Source organism: Carassius gibelio, chromosome B5 (assembly GCF_023724105.1).
Source record: "Carassius gibelio isolate Cgi1373 ecotype wild population from Czech Republic chromosome B5, carGib1.2-hapl.c, whole genome shotgun sequence".
Lineage (NCBI taxonomy): Eukaryota > Metazoa > Chordata > Actinopteri > Cypriniformes > Cyprinidae > Carassius > Carassius gibelio.
In genome coordinates, this window is record NC_068400.1 from 39,082,077 (window position 1) to 39,095,263 (window position 13,187).

The 13,187-nt window shown below is 37.4% G+C and overlaps 1 protein-coding gene across 4 annotated transcripts in view; it reads left to right on the forward strand.

The window, feature by feature from the left end:
- LOC127957575 (spectrin beta chain, non-erythrocytic 4-like) overlaps positions 1–11,552 on the forward strand; it is a 30,669-nt gene extending 19,117 nt beyond the window's left edge. For all 4 annotated transcript variants that reach the window (XM_052556181.1, XM_052556180.1, XM_052556179.1 and 1 more), the window contains 11 exons: positions 73–207; positions 796–1,040; positions 1,202–1,340; positions 2,379–2,463; positions 2,556–2,746; positions 3,896–4,854; positions 5,363–5,423; positions 6,349–6,602; positions 7,181–7,351; positions 8,112–8,154; positions 8,272–11,552. In XM_052556181.1, coding sequence (XP_052412141.1) covers positions 73–207; positions 796–1,040; positions 1,202–1,340; positions 2,379–2,463; positions 2,556–2,746; positions 3,896–4,854; positions 5,363–5,423; positions 6,349–6,602; positions 7,181–7,351; positions 8,112–8,154; positions 8,272–8,613 — 2,625 coding nt within the window. In that variant the 3' untranslated portion in view covers positions 8,614–11,552. The remainder of the gene's footprint in view (positions 1–72; positions 208–795; positions 1,041–1,201; positions 1,341–2,378; positions 2,464–2,555; positions 2,747–3,895; positions 4,855–5,362; positions 5,424–6,348; positions 6,603–7,180; positions 7,352–8,111; positions 8,155–8,271) is intronic.
- The last annotated feature ends 1,635 nt before the right edge of the window (positions 11,553–13,187 follow it).

Genomic DNA, 13,187 nt, shown 5'->3' on the forward strand with positions numbered 1-13,187 from the left:
TAAACACTTTACCCATTCACAGTTGACTGAAATATGAGGAATCATCATTCTGTCTGTGTTTGTGTTTTGTAGGTGCTGGTCCAGATCGAGGGAAAGATGAGACAGCTGCCAGAGGTGAGGTCATGTCAGATGAGCTCGGCCAACCCTGGCACACTACATAGACTCCTGCACTCTTTTGAGCACTCCCTGCAGCTGCTGGTCTCACAGGTAAGACTCACACTAGCACACACACACACACACACACAAAACAACAGCACCTGTTCTGACCAGGTGCAGCAGCCACAATAAATAAATGTTATGGCTGGTTCATTGTCCTGACCCAGCAAGGGGTGCTTCCCATTTCAGTCTAGAAGCACAACAACACTCAGAAACACAGTTACAACAATCATACAGTGCTGAATAACATGGAAACTTATTGATGCCATGGAATAAAAAAAAGGTAATTGCAACTTTTTATCTCACAGTTCTGAGTTTTTTGTCTTAGTTGTAAGTTTTAATCTTGCAGTTCTGACTTTTTTCTACTCAGAATTCTAGTTTGCAGTTTTTTTTTTATTTATTTATTTTTTTTTAATTGTGAGGTAAAAAGTGGCAATTACCTTTTTACTTTTTCTATCCCATGGCTGAAACAAGCTTTTATAAATTACTTGAAAGAATGAGTTAACATTAAATGGTTTAATTGTAGGTACTTTTAATAGTTTTATTAAATGTTTTAATTGGCAAATATTTTTAGATGCCCCCTAAGTGTCAGTAAATAGATACAAGTAATTTTTACCCTTGTTTTTAACTTTATCTCAGGTACGCCAACTGCAAGAAAACGCAGTTCAGCTGCGTGCAATTTATGCCGGAGAGAAGGCAGATGCCATATTGTCCCGTGAGCAGGAGGTGATGCAGGCCTGGAAAGAGCTCCTTGTTGCATGTGAGGGCAGCCGTGTGCAGGTCACCACAGTAACCGATAAGATCCAGTTCTTCGCTGTTGTGCGGGAACTGAGCATGTGGATGGATGGAATAATGGGACAGATTGGCTTAACTGATGATGCCAGGTACCAGATCTATTATAGAACCATCTGAGTCATCCTGAATCTACAATTGGATTTAAACCAATCACAGTAGACCATTTGCATCAGGATAATGTGTGTGCGTGTTTCTTGTTTGTGTCTGGGCGTGGGTCTTGGTGTTGGGCGGGTCCTTGTGAACGTGTCAGGGACCTCTCTGTGCTGGATGGCATGATGTCCCAACATCAGAATCTGAAGAGTAAAATAGAAAACAAGAGCAAGAACTTTGTGCATTGTGTGGAGATGGGAAAAATGCTGCTAGCTGCACGCAACCCTGCAGCTGAAGAGGTACACAAATGCATGCATGGAATTAAAATAAACCCGATAAGCTTTCTATGAATTACTAAAAATCTACAGATATAAAAAGGATATATATATATATATATATATACATATATATATATATATATATATATATACATATATATATATATATATATATATATATATACATATATATATATATATATATATATATATATATATATATATATATATATATATATATATATATATATATATATGTAAAAAAAAAAGTTACATTTAGGAGTATAATTTTTGTCCCTTTCCATAGGGGCATATGAATTGTGCTCAAATGTCAATTTATATAGACAAACCTAGTGTTAAGTGTTTTTAGTAAGTAGAAGAATGCTTTAAAAAAATGCTGGATTTGTAAAAGTAAAAGTGTTCACGGCATCATACCATAATGCATTTCCCAAAAACAGGCTCATGTCTTAAACTTTGCTTTTATATGGATTATAGGTTTATCTGAGCTTAATGTCACAGGGGATGATTTTTATTCAAACATTTGTCACGAAATAAATGTTTTAGGTTTTTACGTTTTTAATGTCATGCTCACCAAGGGTTTGATGAACAAATAAAGTAAAAACTGTAATATTGTGGAAATTATTCACATTTAAAATAACAGTTTCAATATGTTTTAAAATGTAACTGACCACCCTCTGCTCGTGTCACATGATGCTTCAGAAATCATTCTGATTTGCTGAATTGTTTTTGTAGAAATCAAGATTTTTTTTAGGAATCTTTGATGAACAGAAAGTTTAGAATGTAACATTATAAATGTCTTTACCTTCAAAATAATGTATCTGTACTAACTAGAAGTATTAATTTCTTTAAAAAATAAATAAATAATATAAAATAAAATGAATTGATAATGACCCCAGACTTTTGAACAGTAGTGTAAAGATCTAAGAATTTAAATTTGGTTTCTCCTGCACGTTTGCATACTTTTTTGCATTTTGCATTGAACGTGGATCACTTGCCATCAGTGTTCTGCACATAAATGATTACAACCCTCTGATCCAGGTAAAGGAGAAGCTGGAGTATATAATGGCAAAGCAGAAAGATCTGAATGAGCGATGGGAACAGCACTGGGAGAAGCTTCAGCAAGGTCAGTGATGTCATTGTTGTAACATCATGTTGAAGGTCTGCCAGTCTGATACTTTCTCAGGGTTATCCACAACCTTTATTTGTACCCTCCAGCCCAGCAGAGGCTGCAGTCCAACCAGCCGGGATCAGTGGAGAAGTCCTGGCTCACAATCAAGGAACCAATCACTCCAAATACCCGTGAGGGAGGTGGTGGGACAGACGATGTGGAGGAGCTGATTCGCCGGCATGAAGCATTCCGGAAGGCTGCATCCACGTGGAAGGATCATTTCAGCTCGTTACGTCAGGTCATTATAGAAACAAAGACTTGTGTATGAACATTCAGGACCAGCACAGCACTGCAGAGGATCTGAAATAACAAAAGGGGGTGGTGACATAAGGCAGAGTAACATTTATACCTGCTATATGTGAAGTGGCCCATTTATGTATTTGTCTGGCATAAACAAACCTGCTGTAGCTTCAGAGCTTCAGATATGAAATTAAAAGCTTCTGAGCAACTAACAGATAGGAAAGAATTGAATAATATTATTATATAAAACAAAATTAAAACCAAAAAATTGACTTGATATCTGATATAAAGATGTTTTAGAACACCAGATCATCCTTCGGATGAGATGTTAAACCGAGGTCCTGACTCTCTGTGATCATTAAAAAATGATCTGAAATGATCTCTGACCGTTGTGGCCTCTTAACAATCCCCATATCCACTGATTGGCTTCATCACTCTGTCTCCTCTCCACCAGTAAAGCTGGTGTGTGGTGGGCGTTCTGGCGCAATATGGCTGCCGTCGCATCATCCAGATGGATGCTGCACACTGGTGGTGGATGAGGAGAGACCCCCTGACAATGTAAAGCGCTTTGAGTGCCTAGAAAAGAGCACTATAAATGTAAGGAATTATTATTAGTAGTATTATTATTATTAAAGATACACATTTTCAGCAGGCCTGCATGAATACAGAGAAGTTAACATGACACCACCACGACCAAATATATTTGTGTCTAGAGTACTTTGTGACTGCTTCACACTCATTGTGACCCGTTTAAGTGAGAACAGCCTAAACTGTAACCGGAGACAACAATAACAATGCAGTGAAATAAGCTTATTACAACAAACAAACAATCTCACTGAATATGCATTCTTGATGGAATGAGAAGTTCAATGCAATGTAGGTTCAAATGTGTCAAATGTGCCCATGAAAATGTGACTTTGTAAAACACCTTCGTAAACTAAAAATGTCACTGTGTAGAAATCTAATATTAATGTTAGAAAGCTAATGCATTTGGCAATTGTGCTGTTTTTTTTATCCATTAAAATCCCTTTTCACATTAATCATGACTGAGGGGGCAGGATTGTTCGGTTGACGTGGTGCAAGCCCTGCATATTAATAACATAAAACTAAGAACTACAATATCTTTCTCTCTCTTCTCCATCTGCAGGCAGAGAAATTGAAGGAGGAACTGAACAAGCAGCCTTCTACCTCCTCTCTCCTCAGCAGGCAAATGTTCCCTCTCTCCTGTCTCGTGCCCAGCTCCTCTTCCTCATCCTCATCCTCCTCTCTCTTCCGTAACCCTCTTCAGGACTCACTTCTGGAGTCCAAGTCCGGGCTGGACCTCATGCACACCACAGAACAAACCGTGGCGAACACACTCGCTCAGCGGCTCGGATCCTCTCTGAATCCTTACACACCCGTCATGAACGGCTCCTCGTACCACGGGATGAACCAGTCATCAGGGGGTGTGGAGGGTCTTTCCTACCTAAAACAACAAAGTGTTTCAGGGTTGGATAATTCTAGCTATCAGGGGTTAAACCAACAAGTTGGTGTCTTGGGGGTGAACAGCTCCAGCTACACTGGACTTAACCAACAGGGTGTTTTAGGAGAAGACAGCTCCAGCTACCACAGCCTGAACCATTTAGGTGCTGTGGGGGTGGGAGGGGATCCCAAAATAGGATATGCTTGGCAGCACCTGAAAGCTGACTGCTTTCAGCCCAAAATCAACCACATTCACAAAGCTGTTCCACCTTTACTAGAGGCGCACCGAGCCCAGCTCGCCGGTGGAGCAGCAAACATGCCAGCTCCTCCTACGGGCCTGGACCCCTCCCTAGAGATGATTCACAGCCGGTTACAGAGAGACCCCCGCGGGAGCCGATCTGACCCGCAAATGGATCACTTGAGGCGGGAGAGAGAGTACCGGCTTGGCCGACAGACCTCCAGCGAGCAGGAGATCCAGGCCAGACTTAACGAGCTCCCGCTGATTGTAAGGCAGGAACGCTACCGTCGAAGAATGGAGAGACAGTCATCTAGTGAGCAGGAGGGCAACGGTAGGCAGAGAGTACAGAAACATGACTCCAGCGATGCAGAATCTGGGAAAGAGCCATCTGACAAGAGACCATCTGGGTGAGTGTTTGTGTATGTGTGTTTGCTTGGCTATATTTTGGGAACAAAACCTCCTTTCAGAGAAGTAAAAATAGTTCTAAAATTGTATGCTAAAAACCAAAACATTCAGTTTTGGGGGTACGTTTAATGTTTGGGTAAGTGTTAAAGATCCACATGAGGAGAGTAAAACTCTGAAATCAGCCAATAGTATCAATAAAGCTTAATAAACTAAATGAATGAAGTGTTGTTATTTTTAACCAAATCTTTTAACTAAAAGTGTTGCCGTTGCTTATTTAAAATGATAATATATTATTTTCAGTAAATTAAATAAATCTGAAATAAAATCTGAAAATTTGAAATGCATACTGTGGCAACTAACTGAAAAAAAATAGGATGAAGGTCTAAAATTCCTCAAATAAAACTGAAATAAAAATGATAAAATAACAAATGTGTATGTCTTTGTGTATGTGTGTGTGCTCTTATTTGTATAACTTTGTTGGCTTTCTCAACCTTTTTTAATTTTTTTTAGGGAGAAGCGTTCCACTATGGCTGAGATTGTTGAGCAAGCGCAGGAGAAAGAAGCTTGTCAAGTATGTGTCGAGTCTGTACTGGAATTTAATATTTATCATAGATTTAATTCACATCATGCATCATATTCCCCCTCACCATTTTAATGCATCATCTACACAATTAGTAATACTTTACCATTCAAATGTTTAATGTTAATTTGATAACTCTGTGCTCACTAAGGTTGCATTTATTTTAATCAAAAATACATTAAAAACAATAATAATTACTTTTAATAACAATTTTCTATTTAAATATATTTTAAAGAGACATTACTCCAGTCAAATGTTCCTTTAGAAATCATTCTAATTGGCTAATTTAGTGCTTAAAGTTAAGAAAAGTTAAGTTGTTGTTGTTTTTGTTTTTATTTTTATAAACCTGGTTATTTTCAAAATTAAAAAAAAACAATCTTAATGACCCCAAACTTTTCAGTAGCAGTGAATGTTCAGGCGATTGTGGTTTTGAAGAAAATCAGTCCACCACACACAGCTAAAGTTTAAAGTTTGAGGATTTTTCTACCATTTGTGTCATGCAAAGAGAAATAAGAGTAGACTCACTGCAGGTACAGTGCCTCTGGAGTATCTTACTCAAGGGCACAATAGTGATAGAGCAGAATTGTGATCTCAGTAATTCTCCACTTTCTGGGTCACCTTGCATCCTCTGAAACTTGGGACTGATTCCCAAACATTTTAGTCAGCAGCTCAGACTCTTAAGTATCTCTGTACATTTTATTGTTCAGGTAAAAATGATCTTATGCAGACTTTGACTTTGTTGTATGCAGATACAGTGTTTATATATTTTTATTTGGAGATAGAAGATTTGACACTGAGATGTACAACAGTCCTAATTTCCATATATAACCATTTAGCTTTTTTTTAAATAGTTTACTATTTTATTTTCTTATAATAAATGATTCTGCTTCGTAAATTCACAAAGTGTATTTTCTAGGCGAGGGGAGATATGTACAGACCCCCCAGCAGTCTCTCTGCACCAGTGAGTCGTCTGGATCGCCCTCGAGCTCGAGACCGCCCCAAACCACGAAGAAGACCTCGTCCAAAAGAGCCTGAGGAGCCACGGAGGTCCCGTTCTGCACCTGCTCAGAGCGTCCCATCCACATCTCAGCCTCCTACTCACACCGTTGAACATGAGGGCTTCCTGTACAGGAAACACGAAGAGGAGGGGAAAGAGAGAAGCCCAAATAGGTGTGTTTCTTACTAGCTGATAAAAATCACATTGTCCTGAGATGATCTCTATTGACTTTTTTTTTTCTCTCACAATTGTCCCTCAGTTACTATAATTTTATTTGGAATAATCTATTTGCTTTTCGTCGCTAATGCTAATACACTAGAAATCCTGTTACCAAAGCTAATAGCTAATTATGCTAATGTTAACACTGTACTCAGAATAGCATGCATTGCTAGTACATAGTATACGAACACAGTAAATAACCACAAACTGAATCTGATTTATTTAGAGTGATCTGGAAATACTGAATTTATACTGCATCCAGTGTAGGGTTAGGGTTGTATACAGCATGCAGGTTCATCATTCAAATGAATTATGAATAGTGAAAGATGTGGGAACAAATGAATCCATCATTTAAATCCATTTTGTGATCAACCATTATTTAGAATTTTGGAGGGGACACAAGTTGTGGTCGTGGCCTAATAGTGCATTAGAAATGCTATTATGATTGTGTTTGCCTGCTAATAGCAATACTAAATGCCTTGGTGAGGCCTAGTAACTAACAGTTATTTCTAATTATCTAAACCTCTTGCAGCAAGTCGTGGGTAAATCTGTTCTGCGTGCTCAAACAAGGGGAGATCGGTTTCTACAAGGATTCCCGACACAAAACAACACCCTACAATGATGAGCCACTTCTCAACTTGGCCATCTGTGAATTTGACACTACCAACGGATACAAAAAGAAGAAGAATGTCTTCATTCTCAGGTAAAATTAACTTCTGATCTTTAATGACTACCGTACTGCCTGCTAATCTACAAAACAATAACAAATTACCATGCAGGAATTGAATTTTAAGAAAATATACCATTCAAATCCCAGTGCTTTTTGCAGTTTTTGTGTTTATTTCCTATTGAAAAAAAAAAGATATGGTGTGGGACATACTGGAGGATGGCTCTTTTCTTTCTTAAAAAAAAAAAGAATAAATTAATGCTTCAATTCAGCAAGGATGCGTTTAATTGATCAGACTTGACAGAAATCTTTGCGACATTGTTACTCTGCAACTTTACATTTAAAATAACTGCATTTTAAACTTTCATTTAAGCAAAGAATATTGAATGAAATGCATCACAGTTTGCACTAAAATGTTAAGCAGCACAATTGTTTTCCACATTAATAAAAAAGGTTTCTCGAGCACTAAATCAGCAAATATGAATGATTTCTGAGTGTTATGTGACTCAGAAAGACTGGAGTAATGGCTGCTGAAAATTCAGCCTTTTTATCACAGGAATAATTTACATTTAAAAATAAATAAAAATAGGAAATGAAAAAAATACTTCAAAATATTAATGTTTTGCTGTAGTTTTACTTAAATGCAGAATCAGTGAGCATAAGAGACTTCTTTCAGAAACATTAGAATTGTAGCGTACTGTATGCCAAAGCCACAAACACTTAATTCTGTTTGATCGTTCCCTTTGAACACTTTACCACTTTTTATAAATGTATGTGTATCTAATGTTTTTTTTAGGACCACTGCTGAAGGGGACTACATCTTCCTGGCTAAGGATGAGGTATGTCAGACAAAGCCCCACCTGAGTGAAAAATTAGATCAGAGTTGTTTGGTAAATATTCTGCCTATTGTGGTCTATATTACATGAGTGTGTGTTTGTGTGTGTTCTGTCTTACAGGAGGATCTGAAAGGTTGGGTCAACAGCATCAACGCTAGCCTGAAGGAGATTGAAGAAATCGCCAAGTGGGAGAAAGCCACAAACTCCTCCACCGACCCCGACAAATCAGAGCGGAAGGAGCGTTCTGAAGGGGCGGAGCCATCTGAGGGGGCGGAGAGATCAGAGAGGTCAGAGAAGTCTGAGCGTTCAGACCGATCGGATAAAATAGAGGCATCGGACAAAAGCTCAGAAAAGAGGGACACATCTGAAAAGGAGAGAGGAGGTAGAGCTGAAAGAGGAGAGAGGGGCGAACGAGGAGACCGGGGTTCCAGGGGTTCCAGCACTTCGGGAAAGAGCAAATGACTCATCTCTCCACACCTTTATTTACACATCCATCCCTCCATCTTTCCAGAAAGAGGACAGGACTTGCATTTCTCTGTCTCTGTCGCTCTGTTTTTCCTGACAGCCTGATTTTCAGGACCGACGTGTTTGATGTTCCTTGAATTTGTCGATGTGCGTCTGTGTGCGTGTGCCAATGTGTTGAAGAGATTGTCTGTGAAAGAATATGAAATGAACAGTATAAGGCCGAATCCCAGCATCAGAGGGCCAGTTCAGCCGCCCTGCTCGACTCACAGAAAAGGCACTTTAGATTATTGAGGATGACTATAGCCCTTAATATTTTAGAAGCGTTTTCTCGAAGCAATATACTGTATGTAGTAACCGATTTAAGCTGCTCTGCTCTTCCAAGCGAGTGTGAGAGAGAGAGAGAGAGAAAGTGACAGAGAAGTCTTTCAGAGAGAAATCTGGTGCGCTAGTAGGGTAGTAGTATTTCCTCCTGATTGATATCCTTGCACAGCCCCACACAAGCATACGCACATGCACTGTGCATCATGGGAAAATGTTTGGTATGGAACACCATTCTCTCACTCAAGGCCGTACACGTCTTCCACCTGCTGCTTGTAGTAATGGTTTTAATCATCAGTACTGTGGTCAGTCCAAATTACACTCGATGAAGTGACTCGATCACAAAATGTGAATATAATGTGGCAGTGTGTGTGTGTGTGTTTGAATACAGCTCCATCCAGAAGGAGATCAGATGTAATATGTATAATCTCATTGATCGTATTTATTAGGTTATCATGATACAAATTTAAAGAGTGATATTATTGTTCCCTGAGCTAAAATGAAGTACGATCAAACACCTCCATACATGTACAAATATGCTGCTTTTTATCATCTCTGCCCCCTTACATCACTCTTTGATTGTAAAATGATTAGTACACACAAAATAGGGTGTCTGTGATTTTGTCATGCTATAAAGAAAAAGACTGTATATATATTTGTATATATACTAGTAAACGAGATTTACTTCTGAGCTGCAGTGTCTAATTAAAAAAAATATAATTTTTATCGACGTATGAAAATGTAACAAGTAAAAAAACAAAGAGTTATTTAAAATGCCCCTGGCTGAATTCAGACAATAAACGTGTGTGTTAGCCGCCTTTTCCAGGACCTCTTGTATACGGAAATGCAACTTTTACAGTTTACGGTTTTGTTTTGTTTTGGCCAGAGCAAAAGATCAGGATCCTTGTAAAAAGAAATCACCGTTAAACCCTCATCAGAGACTGTTTTGTGTTAGTTTAAAGAAAACTGTCTCTCGACAGCTGTTGTGATTCCTATGATCAAGACAATGATTTTCCCCTTCAGATATATAGGTGCAAATTATATTTACACAGATATAAAAATGTCCAGAAACCAGAATCATTCATTTAAAAGAAAAACTCAGTTTGTCTGTTTTGAAGGTGTTTTTCCACTTGTTTGTAATGATGGCCTAATGCTTTAATTTACATTGTAAATCAGATTGGTGAGGTCAAGCTTTTCCTGTCTAGCTCTGTTTTCACCGCACAAACGTGTTCTTCTGAGTTCAAACCCTGACTGGCCTCATTGTCTATGCAACAGCAAATTTCAGCGCCATACAAAACCCAGTTTCTGAAATTGAGATTAAACCATGTGGAAACTAGTCCTTATATAATAATCACATTTGTAATAATCCAACACAAACCTACAAATCTCGTCTTGGAAGATCAATAAAATTAAGACTCGTCTAATGTGTCCCTTTTTTTCTCACTGTGGATGCCTTATGAATGCATGTAATAAGGAGATGTGGACACCAGCTCCATTATTGTATTCGTATGTTCGGAATAAAACACTCATGACAAAAAACATTGCTTACAGACACACTTGACCTCTGATCGGCTCCAGTAAAACATGCAATATTTGAATTTTAAAAACTGAGCTGATGGAGTGCACTTGCTTTCAGAAATAAGTGAGTTCCTGCTGTCACATAAGACAGAACACATACCCTATGAAGACAGAAAACAGTCGCACACCCTTCAGTCAGGCTTAGGGTCAAAACTGCTACTGAGTGGATGTGTGTTTGGTCATTGTCACAGAAACTGCATAACTAGAGACTAAGCTTGTTTTGCACTGCGTATCGGTGTCTGATAAATGTGACTGAGGTTGAATGAACGTCTGTTGCTGTGTATGTCTCTGTCTTACCTTTGGTGAAGCAACCTCACTCCTAACAACCAGTCTACCAACTCTCCCCTCCCAAAGCATTAAATAACAATTTGGACTTATTTGACTTAACCTTTTGACTCTTCTACATATCAACATTTGTTTCAGAGTGACCTTGACAATGGCCTGCCTGCAAAAAGCACAATTTCTCCCTGAACAACAGTCTGGAGTATTAGAAAAGAGCATGGTTCCTGCATTTCTTAAAGCTGCCACACGAGTTCAGTGTTGCAAAGGTTAAATTTTTTTTTTATCTGAACTCTTCCATTTACCGTTTATGTTTTTCTCTGATTTCTTTATTTTTTAGATCACGTGGTCATTTTTTGCTTTGCTAAACCTTGCTTTGTTTCTCTCCAGCTTGACCTCACCAGTAAGGATTTAAATTTAAATTCATTGCTGAAAGAATGGAGAAAAAAGCCCTAAAACGTATGGAGTGTGTGGGTTGCCCTCCTTTATTTGAAGTCAGTTGTTTCACATGTGAAATTAAAGAAAACAATATTAAGTTGCATGAAAGAGAATATAGAGGTGATTTCTATGCAACAGCTGTGCATGTTTATCAAAAGGGTTTGAATCTTCAGCAAAGCACTGAGTTTGGATGATGATGATGATAGAGATGAAGATGGAGAAATGAGTGGAATGAGCAGATCACTTGTATAGCTGAAATGAGACATTAAATCATTTATGTACTGATATCTGCACTAATTCATAAATACAGGTTGTATATATCAGTCTGCTGTGGAGTTTTGATTTTTGTTTCTGTTTACATTTTACAAGTTTGCTTAAATAGTTTTTCATATATAAAAAATGCGCTATTTGAACATATTTGATTATTCACTAATGAATATTTTGCATTACACTTTTAAAGTACCTTTATATTTAAATAATAATTAACTGAGGATTTTTGTTAATTCACGTCTAAAAGTTTTGTGTTCAACTCTGAAGTAATTTGGGGGCGTTTTTAGCTATAATAAAGATTTTTGACACTAGATGGCGCCACTTACCTAAACAGATTTTAACAGAACAATTGCCCAGTCTTAAAAAAGTGCATTGCTTTGTTTTTTTGTATTATTTTCAGAAGACAGTCTGTATCTTTTAATTTTCTCTTTTATTATAAATTTACTAGATGCAAGTTAATCTAAGTTAACAAAAGATGTAGCCTATAGTTACTGTACAACTATTCCTTTTAGAGTGAAAAAAGGGAAATTACAAATGAAATAGCATAAATGAACAGAATTAAAAGGTCAGTGTAAATCATTTGTGAATAAATTATTTACACTTAAGTCCGGAGTCAGAATGGTCAAATAATAAATAAAAAATAAAAATCATTGTGATGTTTATATCCCCTTGTCTTCGGGCAGAGATGCTGAAACAGATATAATTAATCAGCAGCCTAAACACGACAGCTACAGAGTGGACCGTTACTTTATGGATCATTTTTATCACATAAATTATTTCAATTATTATAATTTGCACACCCTATATTAATAATTTTCAAAGAATCTTTGAATAAAAGTGTACAAACAAACAAATGAATTACATTTGTCTGTGTGAAATACAGAACATGAAGTATTGCTTTGTATCTCCCAGCTTGACTTGACACCAGAAAGTCTTTATATTTTATTTAATTCATGAAAGAACGGGGAAAAACAAGCCCTAGATGGAGAGTGTGGGTTGCACTCCTGTATTTGAAGTTTGTTCTTCCACTTATGACATTAAAGAAAAGTTGCATTGAAGGAAATATTCAAGTGATTTCTATGCATTTAATAGCTAATAATCATTTGTTAAACAAATGAATAACATTTGTCTCTGTGTAATACAACATGAAGCACTGCAGCAAGCAATAGCAGACAGACAGACAGGAGTGTATTGACCTTTGTCGTCATGGTCTTAACAGTCCAGCTTGACTTAACAATCCAGCTTGAAATACAGCGGAGTATACAGAAATCATAAACAAGCATTCAGTTTTTCACATTAAAGCAGAAATTTTTTTTATTTTTATTTTTCTTGACAAATGAAATAATATAGACTACATTTAATGACAAAAACCTACAGTGATGTGGAGATATTTTGACACCTCTTTTCCTTCCCTAGAAAATCATCATAACAAGAGTAGCTACTGTACAATGAGCACATGAAGATACGGAGTAAACAGGTTCAGATGTTTCCCAAATGATTTTGAAGCCGTTTTCATATTTTGGCGCATCTTGTAAAAAAGAAAAAGTAAATAATTTTCTGCGATTTGCCTTGCAGGAACCTGCTGCATATTTTCATCTTCACTTTATTAACAGTAAATGAATCTGTGGCAGAACTAGATCTTTATACATGGGCTGAACAGTTCATGGGTGATATAGTTCAGAGATGCA